The following is a 16,867-nucleotide window of genomic DNA, read 5'->3' on the forward strand; positions in this document are numbered from 1 at the left end:
TAAAGACGTCTCGTGTGGGAAGGAACTACAGATAGACACAAAATGCTGGAGTAACTCAGCGGGATAGGCAGCATCTCTGGCATATTCGGGTCGAGACCCTTCTTTAGCCTGAAGAAGGGTCTCGACCCGAAACCACCATTTTGTATCGACCTGATTTAAACCAGCATCTGCATTCTTTCCCACACATAAGGAACTGCAGATGCTGGTTTAAACCGAAGATAGACACAAAGAGCTGGAGTAACTCAGCAGGCCAGGCAGCCTCGCAGGAGAGAAGGAATGGGTGACGTTTCGGGTCCAGACCCTTCTTCATTGTTCAAAAAACCCAAAGAACTGGAGATTGTGTAGGAAAAAAAACTGCAGATGCTGGTTAAAATCGAAGGTAGACACAAAATGGTGGAGTAACTCAGCGGGTCATTTGCAGTTTAGTTCGTAAAAGCGACAGAAGCAGAGTTAGGCTAATCGGCACATCAAGTCTACTACAACATTCAATCATGGCTGATCTATCTTCCCCTCTTAACCCATTCCCCTGCCTTCTCCCCATAACCCCTTGACCCACATTTACAGATCTATCTCATCCATTATTTAAAAACCCATAGTTAAATATCTCATTTACTGTTTCAAAAACTGATACATGATGTGTCATTGCGCTGAAAGGCCTGAGTCCTGTATCATTGAACTCACTGGTGAGATATTCAATACTATTCCAGCTGTTTTCTTTATTCTACAATGAAAGGTTATGCTCAAGCATAGTATCAGCAAATTACTACCTATGCTGATTATAGAAATTAGATACAAGTCATGTCATGCACCATTGCATGGCGAGATCTAAACATCAATCAAAACACTCTCACTTTCCCTTCTCAATTTCTTTCTCACGATGCTTGGAACTGAATAAATAAATCTACTACTGAGCTAACAGCAGCTGTATTTAACCAAATTATTGATTAGTGTATAACAAAAACAACAAACTTTTCATTTAATAACCATGAGGCATAGTTTTATTATAATGGCATATCGTACCACAATATCAAGACATTCCTATTCAGATAGCTAGTGAAAAATCATATTATTTACAATTTCTAAAAATGTTACCACTTAGAGAACTATCTTTTCTGCAGACCCATAAAATAAACAGACAACGCCTCACGGATCTCTTCTGCTTGGCTGTCAACGGTTCTATCTAACACTATTTGATTTGGCTGAGGAAATTCCTCCTGGCCCAGAACACCCAGCCATTCACTGTTAAATCCATCGTTATGTGTCTCACAGACATTGTGAAGAATGCAACAGGCAGTGATCATGGTCGGGATCAGTTCAAGGCTGCAGTCATTCCTCTTGAGAAGACACTGCCAACGTGCTTTGAGCCGTCCGAACGTGTCATCTATTATGGCGTGAGCCTGGCTCAACCTGTAGTTAAACACAAGCTGATGCGGTGTCAGTACTTCCGTTTCTGAATAGGGCTTCAGGAGCCATTCCTGCAGTGGATACGAAGAACTGCCTATCAGGAAGTAGTTCACTGGAGTGCCTATAATGTTTTTTGAACAGTCAGGGAACAACCTTCTTTCAGTAGCCATTGTCCACAGATCAGAGTTCCTCAGAATTTTTGCGTCAAGAGAACTACCAGAAAATCCAGTGCAGACATCCCAGAATTTCCCAGTATCATCAACCACTCCTTGTAACACAACAGAATGCCACCCTTTTCCATTTAAGTAATTTCTGTGATATTGTGGTGGGGCACTGATGGGTATGTGGCAACTGTCGATCACACCAACACACTGGGGGAAATTCCACTTCCTTCCAAATCTCTGAACCGTCATTTCAAATCCTTCATTAGAAGGCAGACTCAGATACAGAGGTTTTAAAAGGGACACTATAGCATGGCACACCTCCCTTACACATTTACACACAGTTGAACGGCCAATCCCAAACAAATGGCTAATTGTTCTGTATTCCACATTAGTAGCAAGTCGCCAAAATGCCACTGCCACTCTCTTCTCGAAGGGTAGCGCTGGACGTAGGTGAGTGTTTCGGCGAGAAACCATGGGCTTCAGTTTGTTGCAGACATGAAAAAATGTTTCTTTAGACATTCTGAAATTTTCAAGCCAATCATTTGGCTGAAACTCATCCAAAACCACACGTTCCCACCAGTCTGAACTTCTTGGCTTACACCAGATTCGTGTGCGACAGTTAGAGCTACTATTTCCGTGTGCCATCACCATCTGAAAACAAAGAAATCATCACAAATGCACTCCTTAAACATCCAGAAATATCATAGGATTTAAAAAAAATTTTAATGGAAAAAAAGTTAGATTGCAAAGGGACTTGCCATTACAGCTAGTTCCTGCCTTGAAATACCACAGCATGCAAAGGAATATCTTGGAAATGATTGCATTCAAGGGGGGAATGTTCAACATTTTTCATTTCAGGCACCCAATATTTGAAATAATACTTCAGGTCACAGGGTGTGTAGCCAACTGCAACAAAGTTCTCTCCACTTGTCCTGACAATATTTTACAGAGAAAGAAAAATATCCAAGTTACATCATTTAAGAGGAATACCACCACTAATCAACATTTAATTTCACTGTAAAATCAGTGCACAGAGAATTCATTTAATCACAACGTTTTTAAATAATAAAAATAAATGTTGCACACCATTGCACACTGAGGAAAGCATGCTAGAAATTAACAGCAAACAATGTTACTATTTCATCCATGATAATCCAAGCTATAGAATTATCAAAACACATTTGGCCATTTAACCCATTTTGGGGTGGGATATTTCAGGTTGGAACATTTCTTCAGACTGATTGGAGTAGGGAGAAGCCTGAAGACAGGTGAACTGTTGCCTATCCATTCCCTCCACAGGCTGTCTTGACCGGCTGCATTCCTCTATTATTTTATGTTTTTCTCCAGCACCTATAGTTTCTTGAGAAAGAGGTGTTTCCCAGAAATAATTCAGCTTCTATTTGCTTCACTGCTGAAAGAACAGTTTATCAGATATCACAGCTGTCAGATAGGTGCAATATGCATATGCAAAAGATGTACTCCCAATCTACCTAGTTGTGGCACTTGCACTTTTTCTTTTAAAAGAGTCATGGAGCTGGATTGCACGGAAATGGGCCCTTTGTCCATGCTATCTCAACTTTATAGGAAGATGGACATAAAATACTTGAGTAACTCATCGGGTCAGACAGCATCTCTGGAGAAACGGAAGAGGTGATTTTTCGGTTCGGAACTCTTCTTCAGAGTCTAAAACCTCTCCCCTGGGCATCCCTCTCCCGCCCACTGTATACCGGATAACCACCGCTCCCTCCCCGATCGCAGAACCCATTCCCGTAACCTGGCATGCCCCGCAATGACCCAGGCATCCCAGACCCTGTAACCCAGGCATCTCTCATCCCAACCTGGAGATCCCCCCACACCAAATTAGTCATTGCACGTCACCACCACCCCACCAAAACGGGTATCATCCACACCCCAATACGGGAATCCTCCCCCACTCTCCCTAACCCAGACAAACCCTTCACCCGAAACCTGGGAATCGCTTCTGCTCTTCCGCACCGCCATTCCCCCCTCAATCGAGGAGCCTGAAGGGTCTCGACCCGAAACATCACCCCTTCCTTCTTTCCAGAGATGCTGCCTGTCCCGCTGATTTACTCCATAATTTTGTCTCTGTCTTCAGCATTTGCAATTACAACTCCCCCTCCACGTAAACCGATCAATACCCCTCCTCCCTCCCGAAATCCGGACATCAATACCCCCACCGTCCCGTAATCCGAATATCAATTCCAACCCTCTCTCCAACCGGTGACCCGGGCATCGCCTCTCTTCCACCGTAACCCGGGCAACCCCGCCGCCGCGTCGCTCCACCCCCTCCTACCAGAATCATCTTGCGTTGCCGCTGCTGGAAATACTGCCTGATCCGCAGCCTGCGCCGCGCGTCGTTCCTCCGGCCCAGGCTGGTGTGCTCCAGGTCGGCCCGGCGCCTGGTGAGCAGGAAGAGGAGCAGGAACATGAGCGGGAGCGCCGTCTCCTCCGCCATGTTCGCCGGAAGTGCCCCTCTCCCCACCACGTGACTCCGGGCATCCCTTCCGCCCTTCGCCGCCGAAGCTTTCGAGCGAGACTCCAGCACGAATCGCGGGAATGAGGAAGGGGAGCGGAGAGCGCTCCGATGGCCTGCAGCCTCGACGGCTACGGGTTCCGCGGTCCCGGGGTCCCGGTCCTGAGCATCGCCCGCAGGCAAATGCAAGCGTCGTCGCCGTGGCAACGCAGCACTTCCGGCGGCGGTTTGAATCCTGGTGACGTCACAAAGGTAACGGTCGGACGGCCGGAAGCGGTGGCCGCCATGTTGTGTGGGAGTCGCGTCTGACGGGAGAGCGCGGCCCGGCCGGCGGCGGTAGGTACATGTGTGGGGACTGGGATGATGGCGGTGGCAGCAGGTGCCTGACTGGGACCCTGTAATCCAATTTCCATGGTGGTGACAAGTAGCTGGGAGGGTGTGGGACCGGGAGAGTCAACGGTGACCGTTCCCGGCGAGTGTTTGCCCCGAGGGTGGTACCTCGGACACTCGGTCTAGGAGCCCTCGGTGAGGGGTCCAGACCACGTCTGTGTGCTCGGTGCCATGCATGGATCCTGGTGGTTGTCCTGCGCGAATAAAGTTGAAGTTAAGCGGTTTGACTGGAGAGAGTAATGTTAATGGGTCCTGTCAGCTACCTGGTGCAAGCACCAGAGAATGGTCTCAGTGCAGGGCTCTTGTTGCCAATACCATTCCATGATTCCGTAGGGTGTGTGTGCTTGGTCCTGGCGAAAATCTAGTGGCTGGCGCTGGTGGGCACGAATTCAGAGTGTATCATTCCAGTGAATGCTTTTGAAGAAGGGTTCCTTTTCCCAAGTAGGTGCAGTCCCATGGTGCCTACGTAAACGTGACTGTTCCTAGTAATTGCCCTGTGATAGGTATAAAGGCTAAGAAGTTACTTGGTCTTGTCATGTACCTGGTGGCAGAAGAGTGCCTGGTGGCGGTGGGTGCCTTAATGGGATTCCAGTGGATATTTAGTGATGGGCTCCTGTTGTCAAGGCAATACCACCCTTTGTCGGTGTGTGTATCAGATCCTGGTGGGTACCTGGTGTAAGAAGCACAGGTACATGGGTGGGTACCTGGTGATGGGTTCCTCTAGCCACTACAGCCCCACCACTGTGTGATACTGAGGTCTGTGTACCTGATCTTAGTTATCCTGTGAATGGTATAATTGGTGGTGGGGTGGGCATCCTGGTGGTAACTTCGTATCCCGGTGTGTATAATCCCAATGGGTCCTTGGTGGCAGGGCTTCTTGTTACTCGGGAGAACGTCCCATAGTTGTGCTTTGTGCTGGTGGGCACATGGTGTCAGGGCATACTGTGCCAGTGGATTCTTGGTGATGCGTTTCTAGTGCCAATGGAGTACAGTACTTGGTGTGTGTGACTGGTCTGGGTGTTTACTCTGTGAAAGGCCAAAGGGATTGCCTGCTCTTGGTAGGTACCTGGTGGCATGGGAGTGGACATGTTCCTGGTCCTGGAGGGGAATTGGTGTCAGGGTTTATCATCCCAGTGGGTTTCTCAGGTGACAGGGGTTTCTGTTGCTAAGAGGGTACAGTCCCATGACTGAGCTGAATGGGGTATATGTGTATTATCCTGGTGGTTACCCTGTGAGAAGGGTATAAAGGCTAAGGGATTGCTTGGTCCTGGTGGCAGATGGAGCCCTGGTTCCGGTGGGCACTCAGTGTCAGGGTGATTAGAGCCTGTGGGTAATTGGTGTCATGGCCAAGGGCCATCTGATCCAGGTGGAGTTTTGCACTGGAAGCAGCCACCTGAACATCCTGTCGTCTTCATGCTCTGAATTCCCTGGCACTCCTTTTTCTCACTAGAGCATGTCCTAGTTTTAAAAGTGTCTTCAAACCTATTGGATAGCTCCTGGCATTTTACTTTCACAAAATGCTAAACCTAACACATGAAACATAACAGTGCATTGTTCGGTCTCTGCAGGCGCATTACCATTGCTTGTCAGTGGGCTAGGGTTTTTCACTGAACCCAAGAATCATCTTGATTCATGTCTTTCATGTGCTTGCATGTCTGTATTGAAACTATTTGGGAGCTCCACTATTGAGTTGTAGCAATGTTTGTTCATTCATACAGAGATATGAAATCTGTTTATTCCTTTGTGTTAACTGAGGGAGGGAATCGTTAGCCAAAATATAGGAATGGTCATCAAATGAAAGTTTTTAGGGAAATAACTACAGGTGCTGGAAATCAGGCGAAAAAACAAAATATGCCGGAAACACTCATCAAGCAACGCTGCACCTGTGGAAAGAGAAACAGCATTAACATTCCACGTCGAAGACTCTCGGGAGTATTTCCCACAGGTGCTATGTGAACTGAGTGTTTTCAGTGCATCTGTTCTTTCACTTCTCACTGCATTTTTGTTTTCCTTTCACCCCTCTAAATTGGGTGTAAAAATAAAAATCACATGCTTTTAATGTGTTGAAGAAAACACTAGAAACAGCAGGTTATGCAGCATCTGGACAGAACAGAATGCTATAGTTTAGCATATAGAATGTTCGTTTAAACCCTCCACGCAACCACTGTCTCGATCCATCAAAGGTGATATAATAGGAAAGATATTTTTAGAAAAGCATGCTAGCATAAAACTGGTGGCAAATACTTAATAGAGCTTTAAAAGGATGAGCATACTTTTTCATCAAAAAATCTTTCTCATCACATGTGATTTGTGCAATCATCTGCTTTATACCACATAGAAAACAAGTTTTTCAATTACTATCCTGATAGGTGCATTGAGAAGACTGGAAGTATTGCCAAGGATGCTTGCTACCTTGGCCATTCCCATTTCTCTCTTTTATGGGTACTCAACATTATGAGGAAGGGTCCCAACCCAAAACGTTGTCTGTCCATTTCCTTCTGCAGATGCTGCCTGACTTACTGAGTTCCTCCAGCACTTCACTCAAGATTCCAGCATTGGCAGTCTCTTGTTTCTCTGTGCCTCCTTGTTATTTTAAGTAGGCAATTTGTTACAGTAGTATGTAGTATGAACATATGCCACATGTTCCTTGGGCACTTTAGAGTTGCAAAAATGGCAATTCTTGGGAGGTGGGGGGGGGGGGGAGAGAAGAGTGTCAATTTGCATCCATGTCATTCATTTTGTTCCCTTTTTTTCTCAACAAAGGTAATTTCCACAAACGCAAGGTCAAATGTGATTTAGGTAGTTGCAGTCCTATAGTTGTGTACTGTTAGCTAGATCTTCTTGACCTATTATACTTGTTGACAACAGCATGGGACCATCTAATTCATACTCACTGAGCAACATAAGGCCAACTATAAGGCGGCACGGTAGCGCAGCGGTAGAGTTGCTGCTTTACAGCGAATGCAGCGCCGGAGACTCAGGTTCGATCCTGTCTACGGGTGCTGTACTGTAAGGAATTTGTATGTTCTCCCCGTGACCTGCGTGGGTTTTCTCCGAGATCTTCGGTTTTCTCCCACACTCCAAAGACGTACAGGTTTGTAGGTTAATTGACTGGTAAATGTTTTTTAAAAAATTGTCCCTAGTGTGTGTAGGATAGTGTTAATGTGCGGGGATCGCTGGGCGGCGCGGACTTGGTGGGCCGAAAAGGCCTGTTTCCGCGCTGTATCTGAAATATGAAAAAATATGAAAAATATATTTCAGCATCTACCTCCTTGTAAAATAATACTGGAATTGGTTAATTGTCGTACATATATCTTAACGGCTTAGAATGCATTTGACTTATGACTGAGAAAATTCAAGAATGGGGTAAGTAATCCCCATTCCTGCAGTTTAATAGATTTAATGTTTCTTGATATGTATCACTTGCTGTAATTCTCACAGGTTTTGCAAAATAGTTACTAATTTGTTGGTTTGAACATCAACATGCAGCAATACCTGATATTCCATGCTAGCAGTTGATGTTCCCAAGGTGCAACACTTAATCTGTGCCACAAAAGTGGAAGTTGCTGTGTCAATTATAGTTTAGGTTGTCGAGTGAACAATCACAGATTTATAACCTCTAACAGAACAGTCTTTGGGGTTCCCAATTACGTGCATTTCAGAATTAACATAGATGTTCTTGCAACCATGAATGCCAGTGAATGCATTGATAATATATTTTGTCTGTGTGAGAATTGTATGCTATTTTTGTTTCCTTATCTTGAGAAGTTTGCCCCTTTTAATTGAATAAAACTATTTCGTAAGTGACAAGATCCAGCAATCAATTTGAATTAGCAATCAGGTATGATCGGGGCAATCTTTTATAAATCGCCTTTCATCTTTTCAGAACATTTTAAGGGAGATGAAGAGGGATGTTGTTGGAGGTTTTTTTTAATACTAGAGAACATGGCAGTATGTTATCTGAAGACTGTTCAAGAGAAATGATCCTGCGGCCAAAGGAAATGATCGGAAGGCCTTCATTAATTGGTAGAAGAGAATGAAGCATGTAGATTGAGACTTGACCACAAATGCACAAACATGTAATTATGAAGCTGTTGAGGAGTTTGAAATAGCTTTGATTTATTTGTGGAGAATGACATTGGCCCACTGGGTCAAAGAGAAACAACTTCCATTTATGTCTGAAGGACCAAGATAGTGTGGCTAATGGATTTCTTCTGTTAGCAGAGAGGTAATTAATTGTCAAATGTTCATTACATTATAATCAGTAGAACAATAAAGGCCGTTAGATAGGTGTACTGGAGCTATTGGGCAGAAAACGTATTTAAATTCGACCACTTTGTGCTATAATCTACAGGGCTGTGGACCATGAACGAGCAATTGATAATGACTGGATATCTTTTCCTTAGCTGATATGGATGCAATAGGTCATTTAACTCCTGGGTCATTGGTCAAGTCAAGGGTGTTTTATTGTCAGATATGTCCCAGATAGAGCAATGAAATTCTTACAGCACAACAGAATATGTAAATATTCAAAATATGTAAACATAGTATACTGTAAACATATTATGTATAAAATCTATACCTATGTGTATTTGTGCACACAAAAAAAATAATAGTGCAATAATAACAATAATAGTCTATGTAGTTCAGAGCTTATTTGAGGTTATGGTGTTTAATGGCTGGAGGGAAGAAGCTGTTCCTATGGCAGGGGTGTAATGAGTGTGTGGCCAGGGTGATGGGGGTCTCTGATTATGCTGGCTGCCTTTTTGAGGCAGCGACTCCGGTAAATCCCTTCGATGGTGGGGAGGTCAGAGCTGGTGATGGGCTGGGCAGTGTTCAAAACTTTTTGCAGTCTTCATTCCTGGGCATTCAAGTTGCTGAACGAGGCTGTGATACAACCAGTCAATATGCTCTCTACTGTACATCTGTATTGGTTCAAGGGAATCCTTTCTGACATACCAAATCTCCGTAATCGTCTCAGGAAGTAGAGGCTTTGATGTGCTTTCTTTATAATTACATCAGTGTGCTGGGTCCAGGATTTTCGTAAATATGCGCACCCAGGAATGTGAAGTTTTTCACTCTCCACCATTGTCCCGTTGATATAAACAGCATTGTGGGTCCTCATCCTTCCTCTTGCAAAGTCCACAATCAGTTCATTGGTCTTATAAGTGTCTGTACCTTATTGATGTAATAATGTGTACACACAAGACATCTCTAGGGATCAATGGAGGTGGCTGTACATTGAAAAAATAATGCTGTGGTGGACTTCTAAGGTGTGTTTCCTATGGTGGGGAAAATCAGCTGGTGAGACAGATAAGAGAGAGGAAGGCGAAGATGGGTTTCAGATTGCCAAATGGTCTTTAAGTGATAATTCTGGAAGTAATATAAAAACTTTGGTGCCCTCTGTAATGCAACACTATATTAATCAATTAAATATGCCAACACTGTGAAAATTAATTTTGAGTGGAGAGTAATTTGAAAAATTGTGGTCCTGGAATGACAAGAGTCGACTCTTGGGTAGAAACTGAGATTTTATTTCTCCTCTCGGTCGAAATGTACTTTTTTCCCCATATTTCAGGACAAAACATTACTGCAGCAGAAAATTACTAAATAAACAAGGAAAGACAAATGTGTGTCTGGCAACACTGAAACTAGGGGTGGCACAGTGGCGCAGCTGTAGAGTTGCTGTCTTTCAGTGCCAGAGACCATGCTTCGATTTTGACTATAGGTGCTGTCTGGAGTTACGGTACAGACACATTCTCCCTGTGACCCTGTGTGTTTTCTTCGGGTGCTCTGGTTCCTCCCTCATTCTAATGATTTGCAGGTTTGAGGGTTAATTGGCTGCTGTAGCTTATCCCTGGTTTGTAGGATAGAACTAGTGTATGGGTCTCCACGCTGCATCTCTGAAACTTAAGGAATTTCTTTCCATATTTCAGGAGTCAAAGCATTAATCGCTGAATTGCAGATGTTGGAAAAGTGAATTAAAAGTGAAAATATTGTGTGTGTAGATTTGGCAGCATCAATTAAGAAAGAAACAATTACACCATGCCATGCGGATCTTTTCTGAAAAAATATCCAATTCGTTTATCTGAATATCGATTAGTGAATTGATTGTTATTCCTGTCATGGCTATGGTTGGTACAAAGGTCCACAGTAGATCCGAATGTTTACATTTTGGGTTTTTCAAACAACTTTTCTTTCCTGATTTCAGATTTCATATCTTGGTAAAATCTTTAAATTGACCTCCCTCAGTATGGATCAAGACTATGAAAGGCGCCTTTTAAGACAAATTAATGTTCAGAATGAAAATACAGTACCTTGTGTAAGTACTATTTTTTAAATATGTTTATTGAGATATGCATCTACAGCAGAATACATGTTCTCTCAACTCTGGCTAATTTGGCTAATCTGATATTGTACTTTAATATTATTTTGCACTACTTGGACTTGCACTACAATCTTGCATCATTCTGCTGTTTTGTGCTTGTTTTAGTATTACTGTATTTATTCTGAGCTTCATGTGAACAAGGCATTTAATTGTACCTTGACCTACAGTATATGATAAACTGATGTGAATCTCTTATTAAATATAATAATTCTGCGGTCTGTATCTTAAAAATTATGTTGTCGCAATTTAATTGGAACTTAATGTCATTCTTCCTTTGTTAATCTTGTGCAGATATCAGAAGTTAGGAGAACATTAACACCTTCCAATTCACCAGTATCATCACCAAGTAAAAGTGGGGACCGGTTTATTCCATCAAGAGCAGCAGCTAACTGGAGTATAAACTTCCACAGAATAAATGTATGTTGTTTTCAAAATCATTTGGTTTAGCAGACATTTTGGGGGTAAACGTACCTGCCTTAAGAGCTATTGTAACTATGATCATAGTTTTTGTTGATCTCATCTTCATTGGCTGTGAAGTCTTTTATATAATATTGTAATATGGGTCTTTTTCTTTTTTGGTTATGTGCAAATTCTGACGTTATTTTTACCTGATTTGCCAAAGCTGTTCTTCCAATATTTTGTGAAATTGTGAATGATTAATCGTTGGCTTTCTACTTTAGTATTCCTGGGTTTTGGATTTTCAGCAAAATTCTTTTTGTTTCATAAGCCATTTATTTTACATGAATGTATCTATTTTGCTCTATTTGAATGATTTTGGTTGGCTGTTTGGTTATATAACAGATTTTTTAAAATATGTAAAATCCAGCCATCTCAATGGAATTGATTCTAACAGTTAACTGGTAGATGTGCCAATTTCTATCATTTAATATTCTCTAAACTTTATCCATTTGCTAAGACCATTTTTGGTAATAAAAAAGGGTCTTAGCAATAATGACATTTCGCAAGGACTAAGAATTACTGGATTCATAGGTTATATATTTTTTTTACAAAAGCGCTACCTTTCTGATTTGTGATTTTCTTTTTTATTTTCTTTAGTGCTATGTACCACATTTTTTAATTTGAAAAAATATCGTAGAGAAAATAGCATACCTTTATCTGTATTCTTTTAATGGACAGTAAAAGTAACTGACCACCAAGCATGCGTGGTTTGGCAGGAGTAAAACTATTTTGGTCATTCTGCCCTGCCCATCAACAGAACATTTTTGGTTGTGTATTGAATTACAAAACCAGACCAGGAACCGGAAAAACAGTTGTTAGTAACTAAAGTGAAGCTCACCCTGATTTGCAAGTATACATTAAACATCATTTATTCATTGAAACATTTGGGGACGATTTCAAGGTTGATACAGTGGACAGATCTGTGTAAAGGTGAGCGCTGAATCCATATAACTGAAAATATATTCTGATTCTCATCTGTTTTAGGAAAATGAAAAGTCACCCAGTCAAAACAGAAAAGCTAAAGATGTAACCTCTGACACTGGCAAAGGTCTGGTACTTATATTTTTAGTTATTTTAATCTTTCTCATTCCCACAATTCAGTAAACCAACGATGTGTCATGTTTTCCTATTTGAAGCAGGTGTTTACAAGTTATGTATAGGCTTAATAAAATATGAGTAGTCAAGGTAAAACTAAAGGGAAAATAATTCTTAGCATTTTAGATCAAATCACAATATATACTTAGAAAAGCCCATTACCGGTGGAAATATGTGTTTGTCTGTCACCAGAGAACGTTTCTTACCAAAGCTCAATCAGACATAGAAACCCTAAACATTCTATCAGCTGATCATAACTGTGTTTCCAGTTGTGCTACTCCAGCGCTGGAATGCTAGTTATGTTAAGAAATCTATCAAATGATCCTGTAGCAGATTGGGCCAGTTGCAGGTGCAATGACTCATTCATTTCAGTGGGGTAGAGGAGAGAATGATTAGGCCTTAGACATAATATCTAATTAAGGCCTTATGGTCTTGATATGGGATCAGACATTCAGGTTGGGAATGAGAAGAAATATTTCTTCACCCATAAGGTAATAAATTCAATACATTTGACAGGTGTGCACATTCTGTATAATCAAGAGCATGATTGATGGATTTTTGGATATTCAGGGTTGTGGGATTGGTATGGAAAAATGATACAAAGGTAAAAGATCCACAATCAACCATATTGTACAGCAGAGAAGGTGTGGGGAGACAGATGGCCTCCCCACTTTTATTTTCAATGTTGTTGCGTTCATGAATCATGAGCCTCCCATTAGTAGGCGCCAGAATAATCTGACAACAGCAGACTGCTTCCAATGATTCCAATATTTAGAAATTGTGTTTCACCTTTTGGCACGCAAGCTCTAAACATTGTACAACTACAGGACTACCTGTCTCTGGAAACCCATTTGTAGCTTAAAAGTAGATCGTTTTCTTTATCCTTAAATGGTGCAGGGTTGCTGTTTATGCGTGATGTGATAAACATTTCAGCAAACTGTAGTAACAACTCGGCCTTCAATTTGAGCTTTCTTTAAATTTAGAATTTCTGCTGAACGTATTTTGTTTACAGATGGGCTTGCTTACTCTGCATTGCTGAGAAATGAGCTGCTTGGAGCAGGGATTGAAAAGGTCCAAGACCCTCAGACCGAAGATAGAAGGCTACAGCCTTCAACCCCTGAAAAGAAAAGTTTATTTAAGGTATGATCTGTGTACCCATAAAACATGGCAATATAACCTGTTCACTTCCTCAGTCACACTCTTTAACATATTCATAGCCACAAAATGCTGGTAGGTGGAAAAGGGAATGTGTGAGTTAAGACTGATATGGTATTTTTCACAGACAGTGGCAATAGCTGTATGAACAGCATTTTTACAGTGAGTGGGAGAAAAATGATTGACAAAGTACATGAAGAAATGATGAAATTTATTTGTTCAATTTGAAGGTGCAAGCCAGGTTTTAATATTACTTTGCCTGTTCAGCCCAAATTTAGCATTAATTAATGCTAGGAAAGTAAGCTTTTGTTTGTAATTGAGAAGTGAAAGCAATCCAGGACTCTGGAAAGATGAACTTGTGCTGAAACCTAACCTCGACCTCAAATTACAGAGGAATTGATAACAGATATCAGAAATCTGCAGCAAAAAAAACAGGGCTGGATGACGTTTCAGGTCAGTGTCCTGCCAATGAGTCTGGAGAAGGGTCCCAACCCAAAACATATCCTTTTATTCACAAAATGCTGGAGTAACTCAGCAGGCCAGGCAGCATCTCGGGAGAGAAGGAATGGGTGACGTTTCAGGTCGAGACCCTTCTTCAGACTGATGTCGGGGGTGGGACAAAGGAAGGATATAGGTGGAGACAGGAAGATAGAGGGAGATCTGGGAAGGAGGAGGGGAAGGGAGGGACAGAGGAGCTATCTGAAGTTATAGAAGTCGACGTTCATACCACCGGGCCGCAAACTGCCCAGGCGAAATATGAGGTGCTGCTCCTCCAATTTCCGGCGGGCCTCACTATGGCACTGGAGGAGGCCCATGACAGAGAGGTCAGACTGGGAATGGGAGGGGGAGTTAAAGTGCTGGGCCACCGGGAGATCAGTTGCGTTAATGCGGACCGAGCGCAGGTGTTCAGCGAAGCGATCGCCGAGCCTGCGCTTGGTTTCGCCGATATAAATAAGTTGACATCTAGAGCAGCGGATGCAATAGATGAGGTTGGAGGAGGTGCAGGTGAACCTCTGTCTCACCTGGAAAGACTGTTTGGGTCCTTTGATGGAGTTGAGGGGGGAGGTAAAGGGACAGGTGTTGCATCTCGTGCGGTTGCAAGGGAAAGTGCCCGGGGTTAGGGTGGTTTGGGTAGGAAGGGACGAGTGGACCAGGGAGTTGCGGAGGGAACGGTCTCTGCGGAACGCAGAGAGGGGAGGGGATGGGAAGATATGGCCAGTGGTGGGGTCCTGTTGTAGGTGACGGAAATGTTGGTGGATGATATGTTGGATCCGCTGGCTGGTGGGGTGGAAGGTGAGAACGAGGGGGATCCTGTCTTTGTTGCGAGTGGGGAGAGGGGGAGCAAGAGCGGAGCTGCGGGATGTAGAAGAGACCCTATTGAGAGCCTCATCTATAATGGAGGAGGGGAAGCCCCGTTTTCTGAAAAACGAGGACATCTCGGAAGCCCTAGTCTGAAACACCTCATCCCGGGCACAGATGCGGCGTAGACGGAGGAATTGGGAGTAGGGGATAGACTTTTTGCTGGGGACCGGGTGGGAAGAAGTGTAGTCCAGATAGCTGTGCGAGTCGGTGGGCTTGTAGTAAATGTCCGTCACTAGTTTTTCTCCTGTGATGGAGATGGTGAGGTCCAGAAACGGGAGGGAGATGTCAGAGATAGTCCAGGTATATTTAAGGGCAGGATGGAAATTGGAGGTGAAGTGTATGAAGTCAGTGAGTTCTGCATGGGTGCAAGAGGTAGCACCAATGCAGTCGTCGATGTAGCGGAGGTAGAGTTCGGGGATGGGGCCAGTGTACGTCTGGAACACGGATTGTTCGACGTACCCGACAAAGAGGCAGGCGTAGCTAGGGCCCATGCGAGTGCCCATAGCCCAAAACATATCCTGTTCATTCTCTCCAAAGATACTGTCTGACCTGCTGAATTCCTCTACTATGTTTTTTGCTACAGATGAATTAATATTTGGATATAATCTAATCTTGCATTTTGGCCTCAGGAAAGGAGTGAATGTTGACTGCTATCAGCCCAAATATATTTGTATGGCAAGGATTTACATCCAATCCTGATGTTACCCCAGGAGCCCCCAAAGCCCCTCTGGTGTTTTTCTCATTTATGTGCTGACCCATGTTAAGATGTTTTGAAAGTGAAATTAATCTGGTTCCATTATTCTAGCCAGGGAACTCTTGATTATAACTATCAGATCTAAAGTTCTGTAGACCTATATTTTTAACATTGATTATACATCGCACCTTGCGAAGTAATCTATTAAACTTGTGTGCTCCATTGGGAATTATTTTTTTTAAACGAATGTGATTCAATGCATAATTCAAAATACATTATTTTATTGTCTTTAATGAAAATTATATTGCAATTGTTTTATTTTCTAGTACTCTCTCAGCACAAAGCGTGCAAATCCTGATGATGGAAATGACATATCTCCTTATTCCTTATCTCCTGTTAGCAATAAAAGGTAACCTTGTTACTTCACAATGAGAACTCTGACATTGCAAAACTTCTGTATTTGAACAACTTTTATGTTGAAATGATCTGTACATTTTAAGGAAAGTTGGCAAAATCCTTCATTTTTCTGTTTAGACACCTGAGCTGTAAAAGACTGGACCTTTTTGTAGACACCTTCATTTTAATCCATGTTGGAATTTCTAAACTCAATTCATATTTGGGAGATGAGACCAGACCTCCCCCCAACAAAGCCATGCTGACTACACCGATAGGTTAATGCTTTTATAAATGCAAGTAAACACTTGCCTCACCTGCCTATAATTTCCTGGTTTGTCCCTGTTGCCCTTCTTAAACAAAATAAAAACAATGGCTATTTTCCAGCCTTTTGGCATGTTGCCTGTGGGTGAAAAGATCTCTGTCAAGCCCCAAGCAATCCCTGCTCTTTATCTTAGGAATGATTACATGATTGGATCCTCCCTCTCCAGCCCCTCCCCAAGCGCATGCCCACTCCCTCCTTAATATCGACGTGCCCTTGCATATCAACATCAACCTAGGCATGCACTTCATCCTCCAGCACCTAGACCGCCAGGGGAACCATGCAAGGATTTTGTTTGTGAATTTTAGCTCTGCATTCAACATCGTTGTGCCAAAGCTACTACACTCCAAACTCTCCTAGTTGACTGTGCCTGAACCCCTCTGTCAGTGGATCACCGACTTCCTGACAGACAGGAAGAAGCATGTGAGGCTGGGAAAGTACATCTGGATCCGCTGACCCTCCGCATCGGAGCACCACAAGGCTGTGTACTCTCCCCTCTCCTTTACTCTCTACACCAACGACTGCGCTGCCCCAGACAGCTCTAAGT

The 16,867-nt window shown here is 43.0% G+C and overlaps 1 protein-coding gene across 3 annotated transcripts in view; it reads left to right on the forward strand.

Moving 5' to 3' along the window:
• The first annotated feature begins 4,093 nt into the window (after nt 1-4,093).
• The window catches only part of fzr1a (fizzy/cell division cycle 20 related 1a), a 31,965-nt gene continuing 19,191 nt past the window's right edge, over nt 4,094-16,867 (forward strand). Inside the window, exons 1-6 of one of the 3 annotated variants that reach the window (XM_078424136.1) lie at nt 4,094-4,314; nt 10,664-10,774; nt 11,132-11,257; nt 12,284-12,347; nt 13,407-13,534; nt 15,932-16,014. In XM_078424136.1, coding sequence (XP_078280262.1) covers nt 4,174-4,314; nt 10,664-10,774; nt 11,132-11,257; nt 12,284-12,347; nt 13,407-13,534; nt 15,932-16,014 — 653 coding nt within the window. In that variant the 5' untranslated portion in view covers nt 4,094-4,173. Of the gene's footprint in view, nt 4,403-10,663; nt 10,775-11,131; nt 11,258-12,283; nt 12,348-13,406; nt 13,535-15,931; nt 16,015-16,867 lie in introns of all 3 variants that reach the window. The other 2 variants (XM_078424137.1, XM_078424138.1) reach the window with 2 other exon arrangements.

This window comes from Rhinoraja longicauda, chromosome 28 (assembly GCF_053455715.1).
Source record: "Rhinoraja longicauda isolate Sanriku21f chromosome 28, sRhiLon1.1, whole genome shotgun sequence".
Lineage (NCBI taxonomy): Eukaryota > Metazoa > Chordata > Chondrichthyes > Rajiformes > Arhynchobatidae > Rhinoraja > Rhinoraja longicauda.